General features: G+C 41.4%; 1 protein-coding gene and 1 long non-coding RNA gene across 2 annotated transcripts; one reads left to right on the forward strand and one right to left on the reverse strand.

Moving 5' to 3' along the window:
* Positions 1-353: 353 nt before the first annotated feature.
* Positions 354-4,394, reverse strand: LOC5507324. The gene is made up of 4 exons (XM_032375881.2): positions 4,265-4,394; positions 3,573-3,974; positions 1,869-3,188; positions 354-1,492 (listed from the first exon to the last, which is right to left on the reverse strand). Exons 1-4 carry the CDS (start codon positions 4,392-4,394, stop codon positions 354-356), a joined length of 2,991 nt encoding a protein of 996 aa, XP_032231772.2.
* A 1,022-nt stretch (positions 4,395-5,416) lies between these two features.
* On the forward strand, positions 5,417-19,449 carry LOC116606234. The gene is made up of 2 exons (XR_007314083.1): positions 5,417-18,513; positions 18,861-19,449. It is a non-coding gene; the product is annotated as an uncharacterized LOC116606234 (long non-coding RNA).
* Positions 19,450-19,691: the final 242 nt, after the last annotated feature.

Raw genomic sequence — 19,691 nt, forward strand, 5'->3', positions numbered from 1 at the left:
CGTTGCGCACCTTGCCGTCAGGCCCGGGATAAACTTCAGTTACTCTTCCTGTGCTCCACTTTCCTCTCAGTGCATTGCGTCACTTACTACAACAATGTCCCCGACTTGAACGTTCCGGATTTCTGAGCGCCATTTCTTTGTTGGCACAAGTACCGGGAACACATCTCGATGCCATCGTTTCCAGAAGGACTCGACTATCCTCTGGACGAATTCCACTCTGCCGCGGGTTGGGGGTCTTTCTGAATGGACCTTGGGGTACGTCTGATGTGTGGAAAAACGGTTGGGTGTAGGGCGCTAGCCGGAGCTGCGGTAGGGCTGACATTATCTGTGTCTCTGTCTGGTGTGCTAGTCGTTTACAGAACACATTTCTTCTTCCCAATCTTACTCAGCTTGTTGCCCTTTACGATCCAGTACTTGGCTCTGATTTTTGCTGTGGTGGCGGCGACTCCGAGGTGTCCATGTTTGTGGAGGTGACGCTTTATCAGTAGGGCTCCTCGGTGATCGCTTGGCAACAGAATAGGGTGCCTGGTGTCATATGATACTAACGCTGCATCCACACGTCCGCCGACACGGATGATGCGTTTGTCGTCGACAAACGGGGATAACGGCGCGAATTCGCCTTTCTCGTGACGACCGTGAAGTGTATCTTGCATCTTCTTTATCCAGTGTTCTTCCGCCTTTTTCAGTTCTTCTGGCACCAAGGGGCCTTGCCTTCCTTCTTGTTCATACTTTCGCAACCTGATTTTCTCTGCCAGCCTTTGAATTCTAGCTGTTACACGGACGAGTCTTCTCCATTCCGAAAACTTGCTGACATTGATCGCCTCTTCTGCTCTTCCTGTCACTGCACATACTTTCTCCTTTCGTCTCTCCGATTGGTCGGACTCGTTATCTGGTTCCTTATACTTGGCTTTCTGTGGCCATTCATCTTCATTGCTCTGTAGAAAGGCTGGGCCTTGGGTCCACCTTCCCTTGAGTTCTTGAACAGATAGGTCTCGAGAGACGTCATCAGCAACATTTGCACTTCCGGGGATGTGGCGCCACTGGTTTGGGTCGGTCTTGTCTTGGATTTCACTTATTCTCGCAGATACAAAGGGCTTGAAACTCCTCGGAGGCCCTCTTACCCATGAGTAAACAATCATACTGTCAGTAAACAGGATAGCCTTTTCACATTCTATGCGAAGTTCCTCTTGTAGGGTCTGGTGCAATCTTGCTGCCAGTACTGCTGCTTGGAGCTCTAGCCTTGGAATTGTTAACTCCTTAAGTGGGGCGACTCTTGATTTGGCTGCTACAAATCTCACTTCATACGACCCAACGCTTGGCTGCCATATCAAATATGCAACTGCTCCAAAGGCTTCTCTCGATGCATCCGAGAATATGCAGAGTGTTGGCAGGCCAACTGCGTTTGATGGAGTGAGACAACTCGGGAGCTCTTTATTATTAAGCTCGTCTAGATCTGTGAAGAACGTTTCCCATGTCTGTGCAAGCGGGGGCTCTATAGGTTGATCCCACTCATAGCCTAGCTGCCATAACTTCTGAATTCAGATCTTGGCTTTGATGACGACGGCTGCTGTGTACCCTATTGGATCATATAGACGTGCTACGCGGCTAAGGATCTTTCTCTTGGTCCATGGACCCTTCTCTTTTCCGTCTGAAGTGCTGTGAGATTGCTTCTGTACTTTAAACCGCAACACATCAGTCTTACTGTCCCACGCGATTCCAAGGACTTTCTCTCTTTGTGTTCTGTCTTAAACAGGCTAGCTCGGCGGCGTCGTCGTCCTTTGCACTTCGGCTCGTCGTCCATTTCTTTACATGAAATCCACCGTTCTGAAGCACTTTGTCCAGGTCTTTTACCAGTTTTTGCACCTTACCTGGTGTTTCTTCTGAGTGACAGATGTCGTCCATGTACGTGTCTTCCTTTAGCACTTTGGCCGCTTCTGGGTACTCCTTCTCGCCTTCTTCAGCTGTTTTTCGTAGCGCGATTTGGGCCATCGCGGGTGCTGGTTTGTCTCCGAACGTGAGGACCGTCTTAACAAATACATCTGGCGGTCTTTCTGTCTCCAGATTTCTCCATAAGTAACGATGTACGTGCTGGTCTGCTTTCGGGATTAGTATTCTATGGTACATCTTTGACAGGTCACCGATCACCGCACATTGCCCCTCCCGGAATCTTAAAAGTACACCGAACAGGTCGTTCAGTAAGCCCGGTCCCTTCATCCAGTAGTTGTTCAATGCATGCCCTTGGTAGGTTGCTGACATGTTAAACACAATCCTCAGGGGGGTGCTGTCACTCTCTGGCCGTGCCAGCCCGTGATGGCTGATATAATGCACTGGTCCCTGGTAACTTTTAACTTCTTCTTCTGTTAGCTTCCTTGCGAAATTCATCTCACACATTTCTTCCATTTGCTTGTTATAGGTGACATCGTGATCCGGGTTTTTTAACAGACGCCTTTCTGTCGCTTCCAACCTTTTTACTGCAGCTGGTTTGTTGTCTGGGAGCTGACTCGGATCCTTTTTCCAGGGGTACGGGATTTCCCATTGATTTCCAACTTTTCTGCACGAGTTACTAATCACTTCCGTCTCTTCTCGTTCCACTTGACTCAGCTTTTCAGCCTCACAGACGCACGGTTTGACTTCAACTCCCATTGACTCCGTTTTCCAGAATGTCGCTAGGTCCAGCTGTGGCGCAAGAGCCACGTGGTACACTTGACTGGCTCCCTCCATGTCGGCTGCACTGCCTCCAAATACTACCCATCCCAAAGGCGTATTGCGCGCTACGAGCTTGTCTGATTGTTTCGATGGTCCCGTGTGTAGCTGGGCATGGTCAATTCCGATAAGCAGATCTACACGGCCTTTTCCACGGCGAATTCGTACATTTTCCAGACCCAAGTTCTTTGCAATGCTTTTCATTTCTACCGCCTTCACGTCGTCGCTGATTTTGTCGATGCCGATAGCTTTTACTGTGTATGTCTTGCTGCTTCCATTGGAACAAACAGGAACTTTATAAACCTTCGTTTTCATACTCTCGTCTTCTCCCCCTACTTTGGTGATAGTGATGTATGTATCCTTTCCGATTAAGCCTAGTAAATCTGCGGTGTCATTCCTTATTAGACTTATTTGTGCTCCGGTATCTAGCAGAACGTTAGCTTGCTTTTGTAGGCCGTTCTTACCGTGGATGTTCGCTGTCAACACTGGTAGGATGACGCTTGTATTTATAATAATAATTATAATATAATTTAATATAGCATTATAAAAATCTCAATGCTTTACAAACATCCTACTCTATTCTACTCAATAATTTCGCTAAAAACTCTATCTTACACATATTTAACTGATGTATATATATATATATATTTTCGCTTTCAAGAGCCATTCCGACGCTTACAGGAATTGTCTTGTGTAGCAAGGGATGATGAAATGCCTGGCAATGTTCGCCGTTTTCGGACTTGTTGCATACTTTTTTCCTGCTACAGGTGGAAGCTTTGTGATTGCGGCCGGCTACTTTCAGGCAACTGAAGCACACGTGATTTTTTTAGGCTGTTTTCATGCGCTTTTCATATGTCAGTGCCGCAAACTTTGGACATTGGTCTGGCCAGTGCTCTGAATTTTTGCAGTGCCAACATTTAAATGGGGGTTTTCCTTGAACTGATAAACTCCTCCTCGGTGTGTAGTATTGCCGCTGCGTACCGCTGCGGTGGCTCTCATTCTTGACTTCATCTCCGACGTCATCCACTGTAACAGCCCTTCGAGAGTCGTTTTTTTATCACGCTCGAGCTCACGCGACCATACTTTCCGATCATCAGCACTCATCTTGCGCTCAATAACAGACAACATGTGACTGTTGTCCAGGTCCCCCGAGAGACCAACTTTCTTCAGTGTGTTGTACGATCGCCTTACGAGGTGTACAAGCTCACAGAAGCGCGGATCTTCTCCGTCTTGCAACGCTTTAAATTTACTGATATCTTGTGTCACGCTATCTGAAACAACAGGGAGGTCTCCATAAATAGCGTCCAGGTACTCCCAAGCTGCGTCATAATCCGTCCCTATGCCTTTAATTAGCTCGAGTGGTTTATCTGTTAAACTTGCGTGTCATTGCATCGCGTTTCATATACCTCTTGTCGATAATATGATTCCAATATGACTTTAAAATGACATATTCCTTTACATCCCCTGAAAATTTAGGAAGCTTAGGTTTCTCCGTTTTGAAACTACACGTCAAAGTTGTGTTGCGTGTTGATCCCCTGTGTTGCGTGTTGATCCTGTGTACCGCCCGTGGTTTCTGCTGTAATTGTCTCTTCAACGCTACTTGTACTAGCCTTGTTTGTGATCTGGTGCTTGTCAACGTCAATTTGTTCTTCTGTGTTTGCCGTACCGGATATTCCGATCATTCCATTCATACTTTTACTTTGGTCTGGTTTTTCTGTTGAAATGCTTCCAACTTCAACCCCAACAGATTTAGGCCCTTTCCCCTTATTTATACTAGCATTTGAATAAAGAAACTTTAGCGCGGAATTCTATTTCCATAAAATCTTTCTGGCAGCTTCCTAACCACTCCTTCCTGTTCAAACTGTTCCTCGCTTTTGATAAGCTTTACATATTGATCGTGCGTATCTACCAACTGTTCGAAACATTCCTGATATTTTACGAGGGCGTTACTTACTTCTGGCCCAGGTCGATTTCCAACTATTACGTTATTTACAGCCTTCCCTTGTCGTGTTAGCGATGCTTTCGCAGTCCTGCGATCTATCTTCAGCTGTTTCAACTCCTCTTCAGTAGTCATGTTCAAATCTTCTGATTCCTTCTGACATCAATCCTTCTCGTTACCAATAGGAGAGCCAAGAAATCGAATGTAATTTACCAATAGGAGAGCCAAGAAATCGAATGTAATGCGTTAGGTTCCCGTGAGGATTTCGCCACAAACCGTATAACAATCCAACGATGTGTAAAGATATATTTATTCGATCTAGAATGAATGAAAGTTATTTGATTTACATTGATTGCATGGAATCAAAGCTTATTTACAGTTATTCAAACTCACAAATTAACTTACTTCTGTGGCGTATCCGATCGTGTTTTCTGATTCTCAAAGTCCTGGTTAGCTGTAGGTTTTGTAATCGTACTGGTTAGATGTATTTCAGAGTTCCGATCTCGGTTACTGTTGATCTGACTGATTTACAATGGATTATAATCACGTGGTTGAAATCGATATTAACGAAACTGTCACTTGTCACTTATGTAATAGATTTATGCCGAAACAACCACCGCTGCCTTGAGAAAGGGTATCGTCATTGCTATCATGAGTAGAGTCACTGTCCTCATCCATTTCACATATCTCCAAGTCACTATCTCTGTATCACTATCCTCGCTGCTTTCATCAGTGGCCACACTTCCACCACTCTCATCACCTGAACTCTCACCCCAAGATATATCTTGATTTCCATGCAAATGGATCACTTTATGAGGAGAAAATTGTCTTGAATATAGGTGACAGTGCAGACTAGGTCCCTCGCTTGGCTCCAAGCAATGGATCTTTGCTATACCAGGTACAGGCTTTGCCTCTAGAAAGCAATTATCAAGCCCAAGTTTGATGCTAGCTTTGATTATATCTGCCTTGAGGAAAAGATGAGTAGAGATGGCAGTACACAATGCATTAGCAACTTTGGCAGATTCCTCAGCATTCCCCACTGTTGGCACTTGTCTAGGTGACACTGCTGTCCACACGACCCTTTTGACAGTCCCTCCTAATCCATCGACTACCCCTTTTCCATGCGATGATGCGAAAAAATGCCAATTGATCTTGACGCCGTTTTGTTGCAGTGTTTGGTAAAAGTTTGCCATGTACCTGTTTTTAAATTGGGAGCTGGGACCATCTGAAAAGATATCAACACTTGCAACATGTGGGAACATCTCTTTGACCAAAGTATTAATAGTATAGTCCATGAAGACTGCTATTGATTGCTTGTCATGGTTGTGGTCATCGGTGACTATAACATGGGAGTTACAGGTTGTGTCAGTGTTGGCTGAATCTTTTGCCCATATGGCTACTGTGAACAATGTCACCTGTTCTTGGCACCAATGCGCTGATTGGCTTTCATCCTGGTGCTGGCATGTGTAATTTTCTGAGAAATCTACTTGTACAACTGCTTCATTTTCATTTAAGTTGGCAATACTGTCTTCAAAAAAGGCTGATTGCTTCCTCTTGATGAACACATGCTCTAAAAAGCTAGGGATTTTCTTACTCAGACAATCTAGAGCCTCTTATACAGTTCCCTCCTTGATTGTTTTCTGCATTTTTGTTACAGTTTTAGGCTTGCCCTGTTTTGTGTCTATAGTGTTAGTAACCCTTTCCCATTGACTCCACTTTACAACATCATCTAAAGGGGCATCTTCTTTAATGCCATCCAGCCAGTTGGGACAGTCGACACATTTCCCCATCATGCAATCCTCTTTGCCACTGTCACAAACAAATTGGTCGACAAATGATCCAGAATATGCTGGAAAGCTGGAAAGCTCCTTACTGAGGCAATCACAAAGACACATTCTCATGGTGCATGCAAAGACAGACTTCTCTTGGCATTGAGGACTGCAGCAAAACATTAACTGGCCGCAGTGAGCTAAATTTACTGAGACCTATCTTTATACTAGGATGCTCTTTCTGAAACAATCCAAATGTTTCTTTTAAAGACAATATCAAATTTCTCTTTTGAAGTTTGGATTTCTTGCCATCCTTTCTGACGATTACAAATTCACATCGTCCTGGGGCCTGACGGGAGATTTAGTCCAGAAAATAGAACTTCTTTACGCTTTTAACTGTAAATTTATCGATTTTGTTGTTGCCTGAACTGCATGATTTCTGCTCTTTCGGTGACAAACCAGCAGATTATCCAGGTTTTTAAACAACTGCACTTCTTTTTCTAGGGCTGTGTGGGAGATGTGGTGTCACCTTGTGAACTGCTTTTCCTAATGCTTGGGGGTCTTGTAAGCAGCCTTGATGTCATTTACATTATGCTGAACTGGAGTAGAAATTCCTTTGGCAGCTTGCCTTTTCAATAATCGATGTAACCTCACTCTCTTTCTGCCTTTGAGTCCACTGGAGGCCAAAAGGCAGAGAATCAAAGTCTTTTTTCGACTCTCGCATTACCTTTGCCTATCTTTAGCTTTATACGCTGCAGATTTAGCTGGATTTGCTCTATTTTTTTCCTGTACTTTCGGTTTCTTTCTGCTTCACTAAGGAATTTTTTTAATGGATTCATTTTGAGTGAACAAACATGTGCTTAAGCAATGGCATCCAAAATAGTCTGGTCAGGAGTATTCCCCTGAGTACCATGCTCAGGTGCATGAGCAAAAGGTCAGAACTGCTGAACACAAATGTGGCTGTCATTTATGATAACTAAATGCTCCAATTGTATCACATATTCTTTAGCTAAAGCTGTAAAAGTAAACAGATCGCCAAATTTTGGTTAAAACTCACATGCTTTCACGTCCGTGACATTCATTGTAACGTCCGTGACAACACTTAACAAAAGCTGCTGAATTAGTGATAACAAAAATGAAATAAATAACTTTATAGTTAGCAAGCATGTTACCCAGGCTAGACACTTCTGAGGTGTTTTTTTTATAAAAAAAAGATTGAAATTTCACAGGAATCGAGGTTTTATCTGAATGTAATAGAATATTGGTTGTTTTCATGTAACGTCCGTGACATTAATTGTCCTGCCTATTTTTCTGTCGCCAAAAAGGAAATTTCGGAAATCTCTACTACTCATGTAATACATTAATGCTGATCCATTCATGTTTTTAAGTATAGCCAAATAAATTGTGTTAAAATATTTTTTTCATAAGGTTTAACATGGAAAATTGTGTCTGAATATAACGTCCGTGACGGTGGAATTGCCCATATATGACTTAGGACTATCGTTTAGATGATTTATTCCTGCCATACGAATTTCATAATGTAGTTCAGCATTGTTGAAGATATGTGAGCTAAAGCTTTTAAACCAGTCAAAGCCAATTTGCAGGATTATATTTGCATGGGTAAACAAATTTGCTTACCATTATCCATGCCTCCTTTCAGGCTTCAAAATACGTAGCTTCCTTGGTTAGCATTTGAATACACTACATAATTATATTAGCCATCAAGTTAATTCTTTCTTAGTTTAAATTGTTTTGACATTTTATAAGAGAGGTAAGAAGCATTAACTCTTTGACAAAAAAGTCCAAAGTGGTACTTGAAATCAATGGCAATTTTGTAAAACATCGAAGTTCTCAGCTTTACAGTTGCATTAATCTCTTTTTGGGAAACCTAGAGGGAGCACGGCAACTCTTTTTGCATGTTTGCATTTGGCCAATCGACATTTCTGTCTGATCATTATCATTGCTACAAGGCTGACTCATCATGGCTTTCAAAGTTTTGTCATTACCAGTGCAGCATTCAGCATCAAGTATAAGTTGAGAATCATCACATACAGTCAAGGGTTCATTCATAACGTGTGGGGATTTATTTGTGTTTTGACCCACCTTGGGTTTATTGTTTGACCACCGTAATAGGCATTGGGTTAATGTGGATACCCACCATGGGGTTAGTTTGGATACCCACGATGGGGTTAGTTTACTACCTGGTATGATAGGCATTGGGTTAGTTTGTTCACCCACAATGGGGTTGATTTGTTTACCCAAAATAGGGTTGATTTGTTTGCCTACAATGGGATTGATTTGTTTTCCCGCAATAGGGTTGATTTGTTTACCAACAATGGGGTTGATTTGTTTACCAACAATGGGGTTGATTTGTTCACCCACAATGGGGTTGATTTGTTCACCCACAATGGGGTTGATTTGTTCACCCACAATGGGGTTGATTTGTTCACCCACAATGGGGTTGATTTGTTCACCCACAATGGGGTTGATTTGTTCACCCACAATGGGGTTGATTTGTTTGCCCACAATGGGGCTGATTTGTTTGCCCGCAATGGGGCTGATTTGATCGCCCGCAATGGGGCTGATTTGATCGCCCGCAATGGGGCTGATTTGATCGCCCGCAATGGGGCTGATTTGATCGCCCGCAATGGGGCTGATTTGATCGCCCGCAATGGGGCTGATTTGATCGCCCGCAATGGGGCTGATTTGATCGCCCGCAATGGGGCTGATTTGATCGCCCGCAATGGGGCTGATTTGATCGCCCGCAATGGGGCTGATTTGATCGCCCGCAATGGGGCTGATTTGTTGCACGATGTGGTGAATACGAGGGCAAATATCAAATTTGCTATTGATTTAGCAGGATTTACTCTCCACGCAAATACGAAATCCGCGCACATGTTTGCACGATGTGGTGAATACGAGGGCAAATATCAAATTTGCTATTGATTTAGCAGGATTTACTCTCCACGCAAATACGAAATCCGCGCACATGTTTGCACGATGTGGTGAATACGAGGGCAAATATCAAATTTGCTATTGATTTAGCAGGATTTACTCTCCACGCAAATACGAAATCCGCGCACATGTTTGCACGATGTGGTGAATACGAGGGCAAATATCAAATTTGCTATTGATTAAGCAGGATTTACGCTCGATGCAAATATGAAATCCGCGCATGTGTTTGCACGATGTAGTGAATACGAGGGCGAATATAAAATTTGCTACGGATTTAGCGGGATCGTATCACATTATTGCATTATAACAAATATCGTATTTGCAACAGATTGGTCAGGATCTACATGCTTCTTGTGCAATTGTTCGAGACGGTAAACATTAGCTAAATGTATATAACATCCTGACCCATAATTTCAAACAATTTTTCAACAAGTTTTCCTATTTAAAGATAAAAAAATGACAGATTTTGAGATATTGTTTTTGCTTGCCTTTTTGCATAGCAAAGTTACAATTCACTTTGAGTTTACAGTATGATCTCATTTTACGAATATTTAATATCCTGCATTGTTTTAGGTGTAATGTCTGAAAATCTAAAAAAAACCCCTCATTATTCAATATTTGGTCACAATGGTAACTCAAATAGCAACAACTTACAATATTTACAAAAAAAGTTCAATCCTTACTAGTGAAGATATATTCTTCAATTCATACCTTTGCACAAACAAAAACTGCCAAAACTAGGAAGATACTTGTGTATCTCGGCGTTTATTGATACAATAGGCCAACTTATCACATGATGACGAAGTACTTCCGATAACGCACATGAAATCTCGATGTGACAAAACTCTATGAATGACAAACCTAACTCGTGTTGCTAGCGTTTTAATTCGAAAATGATTAGCAATTTGTATTTCTGTGGATATTGCAATGAGACACTCATACTTGACAAACATATCACAAACATCCACGTAAATATTTTGTGGATTTATCCAGCAGAGCTTGACTGTAGGCCCAGCTCTGGTCGCGAGGCCAATTCGGCAGGCAATGAACAACCAACTTAGAAGGGAAATCCGACTGTTTAATTAATACAAAGCATTCTGTCCAGTGCTTTGAATTTCAAAGTGAAGAAATTCTACCAAGCGTGGGTAAACGGCGGAAGTAACTATGACTGTCTTTGGGTGATGTAGCCAGATTCTCCTTCCAGTGGTATCCCCTGTGAGTAGCCGTTAGCCGAAACCAACAAATCTGGCACCGAGAAATCGTGTAATTCACACTCGAAATTCCGAAGCGCAATTATTACACCTACCCAAGGAGCGAACTAACAGAATGTGCCTTAGTCGTGAAACCTTGGAAGATCTCAGAATAACTGGTAAGAAGTGTAGACATTCTGTGAAATTTAATTAGTCTATGGTGTTCTTCTTAATAATAATTTATACAATGATTGAATAGTACAGATCATAAAGATCATGCGATGAGGCAGCATAAGGTCATTTTAGGAGAATTTGTGCATCATCAGTAAACAAACAAAAACACCTTGGTTTTCAGAACTCAATGAAGGCACGCAAATAATATTTTATTCTAAAGCCCCATTTCAGGGAGCATGCTTCCATGTTAGATGAGCTAGAGAACATGTTTGGGAAGATCCTTCTCAAGAACCAGGAGTTAAATTCCTACTGAGTGAAAAGTTCTGCCAGGACCCACTAGGGAAATATTTTGCAAAGCAAAGGAGGTGTGGTGGTGCGAGCGACAATCCAACATATGCTCAGTTCAGGCAAAACTACCTAGCCTTGCATGTTACAAATTCTGCTGTTATGGCTTCTGACAAAGGAATCTGCAGAGGGAACAGAGACTTGCAACGAAGGAAGAGACTCCAGCCTTCAGACAGCAACCCTTTGCCAAGGAAGCGTCGACTCCCCTTTGAGTAGTCAATAAGCACAAAGTGTTTTCTTAGATCAGATCATTTTGCAATTCTAACATTCTTTCAACCGTTATCTGGAATTCATTCATATCATTAAGCTTACAATAACAATTAAAAAAAGATAGTGGAAAAATATCTGCAAGTAGCGTACATTTTTTGGTAACAAATGTTTGTAAATAATCATGTTTGAATAACCAGCTGGAATAATGTTAGATTGAATTTTAATATAAACAACTATAACCTATCTGACGGAGTTAAAGACTTCGCTAACATGCACAAACACCAGGTTGAGCGGCCTGAGATCACGTTTTGCCGAATCAATAATCGCACGTAGCGTTAATACATGCTGGGCAATACTGTTACCTCCTTTAAACCCCTTCTGGGCTTCGATCGTATTAACTGAGGTGTTGAGCCTGGTGGCCATAATCTTATGGAATAAACGGATTACCGCCAACGCGATGATCAACGGCCGATGGTGCAATTCCGTTTCAGGGACAGTTTCCTTAGGCAGAAAGATTGTTCGTTCTGGGCAGAGTTGTTCCAGTTGTGTACCGGTCAACAGCCAGAGATTGAACTGGCTCCTGAGTTTCCCCAAACCCAGCTTACAAACGTCACCTGAATCAAATTTTGTGCATCTTACATTTTTTTCCCTTTCATAGTCCTATGCCACTATATTGGTATAATTTGATATATAGCTAACCTGGATGAACTTACCCCTCCTTTGATACAGGGAGCCAGAGAGGAGAAAGAGCTTAGAGAAAAAAAATGTCTTATAATTTACCTGAGCAGCTAGGTTGACCCTCATACCTAAAAATCTGTTGAGATACACATGCTCATGCGTCAACTTAGGAATCAGCCTCAGTCATGGGGCATTACGGTTGATGCCAACATCCCGTTCGTTGGGCACTTGTAAACCCTACTGAACTATAGTGTGCAAAAGGAAACTTAAGGCTTGAAAACAGCCCTCTAACCATCAATACCATCACATGGGTAGCTTTCTGAGGCTCGTGTAAACTGTCATAATAATAATATAATTAATAACATTTATATAGTGCTTATACATCGCTGTTCAAAGCGCTTCACAATTCAAAATAATATTTTTAAAAAGTCTAAAAATCTAATCTAAATCTGAATCTACTGGCGTATCGATTTATAAATAAATCAATTACTAAATTGATAAATTACAGGCTAAGTAGCAAAATAAAGTTAAATAAATAAATAACAAACTTGTGTACATTTATTAGATATCATAAGTTTGAATACCAACATCATCAATGAGTAAGTGGATGGGGAAATCTGTCATAGGGAAAGGCACCACTTGATCATCAGAGGGTGCCATCACCTCCCTCTCGCATCCTACAAAGATGCCATATTTTTTGTTCCCAGAAAAGGGACTTAATACCTTCCCTTATGCAAAACTTCAGCATGACAGTAGTTTGTAATTAACACAAGTTATCACTCTAGTTTTCATTTCAAAAGCCAGACCTAGTAGTATTTACTGTATGGGAACAGGAATTCAACATGCGAACTGCAAACTTAAAAACTTCATCTGTGAATAGCCCAATTTGGGGCATCAACGGGTGCGAGTCTGGCCGAAATAGCACCCTCTCTGCGCTGAATTAGCATACTCTGGCCTTTCTGGCCCCTGCGCCGCTTTACCCTCCTGTCAAGGGCATCCATGAGGCCATTTCCATGAGGCCATTTCCGGCTCCGCCATGGTAGGGTGGCTTTTACCAAAACCGTTGGCCCCGATGGCTCCTCATCACTGCCTGATGGATCAGTGTTGTCATCTTCCTGGTCTGTCGCAGTGTGTTCAGACGACAGATAGTCCAATGACAACACTGATCCATACTTTGATTTAAGCTCTGCAGTGTAGCTGGTTGACTCCTCTAATGCTCTTTTCCGCATGTTTTTTTTTCTACAAAAGATAAGAGGAAAAAAAGGACAAAATAGTTTAGTAATGAGGATAAATAAGAGACATGAATGGCTGCTTTTATATCTTTACACAAATAGGAGTCTTGTTTTAACACCAAAGCAAGAGGAAAGGACAATCAATTGTAGATGTGTGTGTAAAACTGGGTTTGAAAATTGGCGAATATTAAATTGATAATAGCTTACAAGATCATCATCGTAAACAATACCACACTATAGCAACTTGACATAAGGAACGGCTTGAATTTCATTTTCTTATAGTATAAAATTTTGAGAGTTTTACAATGGTCCTATATTTTGTGAGTATCGAATCTCATGATAAAATAGAACAATCTAAGTGAGAATAAGGTACTGTATTTAGGCCATGTAAGATGTTCAACAGGAAGAGTCAATCAAAAAAAAAGTTTCAATTAAAGCGTAATTTACAAGTGTGGCTATTGTCTTCAACCTCTGAAAAAATAACTTCTCTTGTAAATTTAGCTTGTTGAAGTTTATTGAGTAGTCCTAACTTACTGTGTTCAGCCTGCTCCTTTTTCTTTGACGCATCAAGAATTCCTCTTGTTTTTTGTTAGCACGATTGGTTTATTCCCTCTTCTTTGTTCGAAAATGAACACGCATTGCAGCTGAAATAAAAGACCATGATAAAGGTGAAATTCCAACAAGCTGTGAAGCTTACCAATAAATACAGAACGACAGGGTGAAAGAGAGCGCTTGGAAGGGAAAGAAGACTGATTCAGCAAAACTTTGTTCATACGTCCTTGTGCGCTAACATATGCAAGTAATATTCGTACAAGTCGGTCATATGGACCCTAACATTCCCAGGTAAGGAGACGAATTTAAATGCACATTGAGTTGTTCCCAGGTTAATGTAAATACCTTTAATTGTAGTTGATGATGTCTAATTATCTGTGCTCCTGACACCTTCAAACAATGCTCTGTTGATTGCTTGGTTTGCTTGATCATCAAAACTAAAATAGAGTATGGATCATATTTAAGTTGATCTTTATCAAAGTGCATATCACCCCTGAGATGAGAACAATCTGAGAGCCAGTTAAGCTTGAATGAACCTCTATACTGTTGATTCTAATTTGATAGTATCATTCACTGGCTAAACTATAGAATCCAAGGCCAATTGTCCTCTCATTTGCATTTCAATTGTATTACTGTCTCGTTTTATAGAAATCGAGGTGTAAAGTCCCGCCACTGGCCTTGTATTCTATAGTTGCTCCATCTATGGGATTTTGTTGGGTAGATAAGAGGGGCTTGAATTATAACAAGTTTACAAAAATTTACAAAAACTTTCTTACCATTTAGCATCTTAATAATTTCTCTTCAGAAATGTTTATAAATTTTCGCTTTAAAATGTTTGTTTTTAGAATGACCGTTTCCTTTTTAAAGAAAAATCCACCAAAACAGGCCAGGCATTCTTAAAATGAGGTATAATACAGAGTATCAAGAATTAAGTTAAGTTAAAAATAATGTAAACAAAGTCTTACCGACTTCAGATTGACCGCCGTCATGTCGAGCTTTTCGTGCTTGGATTTGATCTCTTCTTTGTTGTACTGAAAGGCCTTTTCACCTCCCTTGTTTCGATGGCTTAACCATTATTATAATGATCGAGCTGCACTTGTATTACAAAAGGATATTTATAAGTTGAAAGGAACCACAAAATTCCTGTATTTTTAGGAGAAAAAAAATTTCGGAAAGCTAATCATAGTACTCGCTACGACCAGTGCATGAAGTTTCTGTTGAGAGCAAAGTTTGAGCGCCGAGCTGAAGCACCCATATGTGATAAGCAGCAAATGCCGAAGGATGCTCATTGGTCAAAAAGTAATTTTCACGTGAACAACTGGTGCACACGTACCAGGAATCAGTGACTTTGATATAATAGTACAGCGGTCTTTCTATGCAGATAAGGTTTCAAAATGGCAGACTCCAGCAAGAAAAGAAGGTTTTGCGAGCATTGTGGTGAATATTTAAACATAAGAACTTACCGACGACACCTTGTTTTACCCCCTGCCTAACGCTTCGCGGCTGGCTCCCACGTCCACCGAGCTGCAAAATGGTGGTAGATCTACTGTACAGGTGAAACATGTATGACAGTACCGGCGGCGGTATTCCAAGTCGCCTCAGAGCTAGAAGAATGGTCTTATGGCTGACGGAGTCAAAGACTTCGCTAACATCCACAAACACCAGGTTGAGCGGCCTGAGATCACGTTTTGCCGAATCAATAATCGCACGTAGCGTTAATACATGCTGGGCAATACTGTCACCTCCTTTAAACCCTTCTGGGCTTCGATCGTATTAACTGAGGTGTTGAGCCTGGTGGCCATAATCTTATGGAATAAACGGATTACCGCCAACGCGATGATCAGCGGCCGATGGTGCAATTCCGTTTCAGGGACAGTTTCCTTAGGCAGAAAGATTGTTCGTCCTGAGCAGAGTTGTTCCAGTTGTGTACCGGTCAACAGCCAGAGATTGAAGTGGCTCCTGAGTTTCCCCAAACCCAGCTTACAAACGTCACCTGAATTAAATTTTGCGCATCTTACATTTTTTCCCCTTTCATAGTTCTATGCCACTATATTGGTATAATTTGATATATAGCTAACCTGGATGAACTTACCCCTCCTTTGATACAGGGAGCCAGAGAGGAGAAAGAGCTTAGAGAAAAAAAATGTCTTATAATTTACCTGAGCAGCTAGGTTGACCCTCATACCTAAAAATCTGTTGAGATACACATGCTCATGCGTCAACTTAGGAATCAGCCTCAGTCATGGGGCATTACGGTTGATGCCAACATCCCGTTCGTTGGGCACTTGTAAACCCTACTGAACTATAGTGTGCAAAAGGAAACTTAAGGCTTGAAAACAGCCCTCTAACCATCAATACCATCACATGGGTAGCTTTCTGAGGCTCGTGTAAACTGTCATAATAATAATATAATAAATAACATTTATATAGCGCTTATACATCGCTGAAAAGAAGGTTTTGCGAGCATTGTGGTGAATATTTAAACATAAGAACTTACCGACGACATTTTCAGCTGTATTTCGATAGCGCCAACAAGAGATGGGGAAAGAAACTTTTATGCGATGATTTGTCAGAGGATGAACTCCCCGAACTTCCCAGTCGAAAGGACTCATCTCACTCTCCTCATCATGACCCCCACTCAGACTCCGTAGAATTTCACCAAAGCTACGATGGGGAAGGTACGATACATTACGTACTATAATGGTTAGGATCAAGATGAGAGTGCGAGAAACCACTAAAACTTATTTTTTATTATAGTCCCATCTTTGAGCAGTTTGAGATGATATGGTTTGAAGTGTATATCACAGCAAAATACACTCTGTTTGTTTTATATGAACCTTTTTTTATAAGAATATCCAGGCTGAGATTTTACCAATTTGTAACAACATAATAAGATCATGCCGAGGCTCAAATAAATAAATGCTGAATAAATGTTGTTAATCATTTGTGAAATTATCTTTATAATACTTCATCGTATTACTCTTATATACACTAGCTTGTGTAATTTTTGGCGTATTTCAGGTTATGACACCACGAAAATTTAAGAACGTTGTAATAACATGTTCAGCCTCATGATGCTAAAAAAAAGAATGCCTCAGCCTCAACTGAAAATTATATGTTCTTATTTAAAACAAAAAGAGTGTTACCCGCGTTATGCATGGGATATGTTTTGTACTAAACAAACATGCACAACATAAAGAATATATAGTGAGATTTTAGTGAAATTGAACATGAAACATGTGCTATATATCTGATTGGAGATTTTCTGTTGTGAACCAATCAAAGGAAGAAAGAGCAATTGTTTTTGCTTGACTTTGCTTCACAAGGTTTCCCTAATTAGATTTGCCTAATAAGCCATAATACACATACTAACGAATCCTAAAACTCAAATATGACAAAAATGCTAGGCAGCATTTGTGTAACTAGTCTCCTGCGGAGCCGTCCTTAGTGTCAGTCTCGAATCCCTTCCCACGAACGGCTGCTTACTTTCGAACCAAATGCCGTTGCTATTGTCTCGCATGTCTCGCACAGACTTAACAACCGATATCTAAGTGACCAATCATGGTGCTCTAAAATGACAGTCATTGTCATGGCTAAGCCAATCACTAGTAAAAGCTATGTCAACAGAAATGTTTTCGCGGGAGCGTATATTCGTGGACCACACGTGAGATTTTTCTAGTGAGATTTCTGCAAGCTATGTTTTCGCCTTTATCTATTAACAATTGCGCCGATTAAAAACCCAGATGGAGAGCTAGACGTGGATCTTTGTTTTGTTTGTTCAGTTGCCGTCCATATAAAAGAAAAAACCTACGTGTTTGGAAAAACGTCAATCGATTTTTTTGCGATAATTGACGACGCCCTTGATGTGGATGTGAGAAAATTCTCGCCGCAAACGAAGGATTCACTCTTCATATGCCAAGCTAACTGCTACAAGAAGCTTACGAAATTCGAATGTGTGAGTGAGTGCTTGAGGTGAAAAGAGAGCTGGAAACAGCATTTAAGAGCGGATCGCTTAAACGAAGAAACAAGGACGACGATAACAAGGTCGGGGACTTTCTCGCACCTCGTGAGAAGGCCGCGAAGGCGCTTCAATACCTGACTACCACTTGTACTTCTTAGCTTGGTTCTACTACGTCCAGTCTTCTAGCCGTACACGAAGCACAACACTTGAACTACTCTCTACAGCCGTTATTGTCTCCGATCCAGAGCGAGTCCAATCGCGAGCTTTCTCTCCGTTCAGATGAACTTACACTTTAACAGAACCTGTTTCATGTCGCGGGGTTGAAGTAGCGAAAGGAATCGGATTAAGTATCAGTTAAATATTCCAGCAAGCCTTTTAATAAATATCATCAAGGGAGCTACCAGGCTATAGGAAAGGCCCTTGTTCATATGGTCCCTTCGCGGATTTCTCATGCTGTTATGAACTGTCCACCTGTGCGAAAGTACATTCTTGTCAAAATTTTGGGCATTCTAAAAAAAAAATGGGAATGGGACTTTGTTCGAAAAACAATCCTTCAATACTGAGAAAGTCGGGGAAAGAAGACTTATGAAAGTTCGATTTGGAGAACGTGTGTAAAGAATGGAGAGCCAGAGCACCGTTATTTTACTACTCCATGCTGACTTCAGCAACGAACAAACGAACAAGGGCGTCTACTTGGTTCGGAAGTGTCGCCATCGCCGGATCCGTCCTATTGAAGCAAAGGAGCGAGAAAATGTATGCCACAGGCTCAGTTCTTGGGATTGTCATGAAGACCAAATCAACAGAGGTATAGTTTTTTTTTTCCATATTTTAGAAGGAGAGGGGGGTCTACCGCAAAACCGCACACAAACTTCAATGTTTTTTTATGCAATACCGCAGTTTAAAAGGTAAATATATAAGTCTGCCCTTTTGTCAAAAGGACAAATTTGTTCCCAGATTCACGGAAGCAAGAAAATAAAATATTGTGGGGGCACAGCCACGCCCCTCCTGCATTTCTTTATAATTTTTAAAGATATTTCGGGGGGGGGGGGCACATGCCCCCGGTGCCCCACTCCCTGTTACGGCCCTGCTGGGCAGTGTGTACCTAAACACCAACTACTAGGTGACCTGTATATTATTTATTGTCTCTTACAGGCAACAATATCAAGGTTCAACAAACTGAAGTTGACCAATTCCAACGTCAGCCTTCTCAAAAAGCTAGACGCTCTCGGTGTTGACCATGATGTTTATCTACATGAGATTAGGGGAAAATAACCAAAGATAACAGCATCCTGGATGAAGCCAAAGAAAAGTGTGAGAACCTGGTTCAACTCCACTCCTTTCATGATACCTGTGGTCCTCCATGTCACAAGGAAGTGAATGATGCAAAGGCAGAAGTCCTCAAGTTGAAAAAGGCTGCCCATCCTGTTCTTTTGGAATAAAATCAATATCTGTGATTCCAGATAAGAATCAGCCCCATGGCCCTATTAAACCCCTACCCCAACAAAGAAAACTGAAAATTCTCTGGGAAGCTTCAGTGCTGATTTGCAGGGGATTAAAAATAAAGATATATGTCGCAGAGCCGTAGCAGAACCGTAGCAGAACATGTAAGATTTGGGGGGAGGGCACAATACAGAAACATTAAGAAAATATTTAGGAGGGCACAGACACACCCCTTCTGGTCATTTCCTTATAATTTGTTACAATATTGGGAGGGGGGCACATACCCCCAGTGCCCCACCCCCTGCTACGACCCTGTGTTGTGACTTGATATTGTATAAATATTTTACAACCATTTCCTTGAACAAAGATTTCCCTTAGAAAGAGTCTCAGATGGTGATTTTTTCTAGATACCACTCGGCCTGATATTCAAAAATGAGAATGTCAATGAGGATATTGTGGAAATTTTGAAAAGGTTCCATGCATACCTCCCCAGAACTAGTGATGGATTTGTTGACCCTCAGCTGTTCTCTGGTGATCAGTTGA

This window comes from Nematostella vectensis, chromosome 11 (genome assembly GCF_932526225.1).
Source record: "Nematostella vectensis chromosome 11, jaNemVect1.1, whole genome shotgun sequence".
Taxonomy (NCBI): Eukaryota; Metazoa; Cnidaria; class Anthozoa; order Actiniaria; family Edwardsiidae; genus Nematostella; species Nematostella vectensis.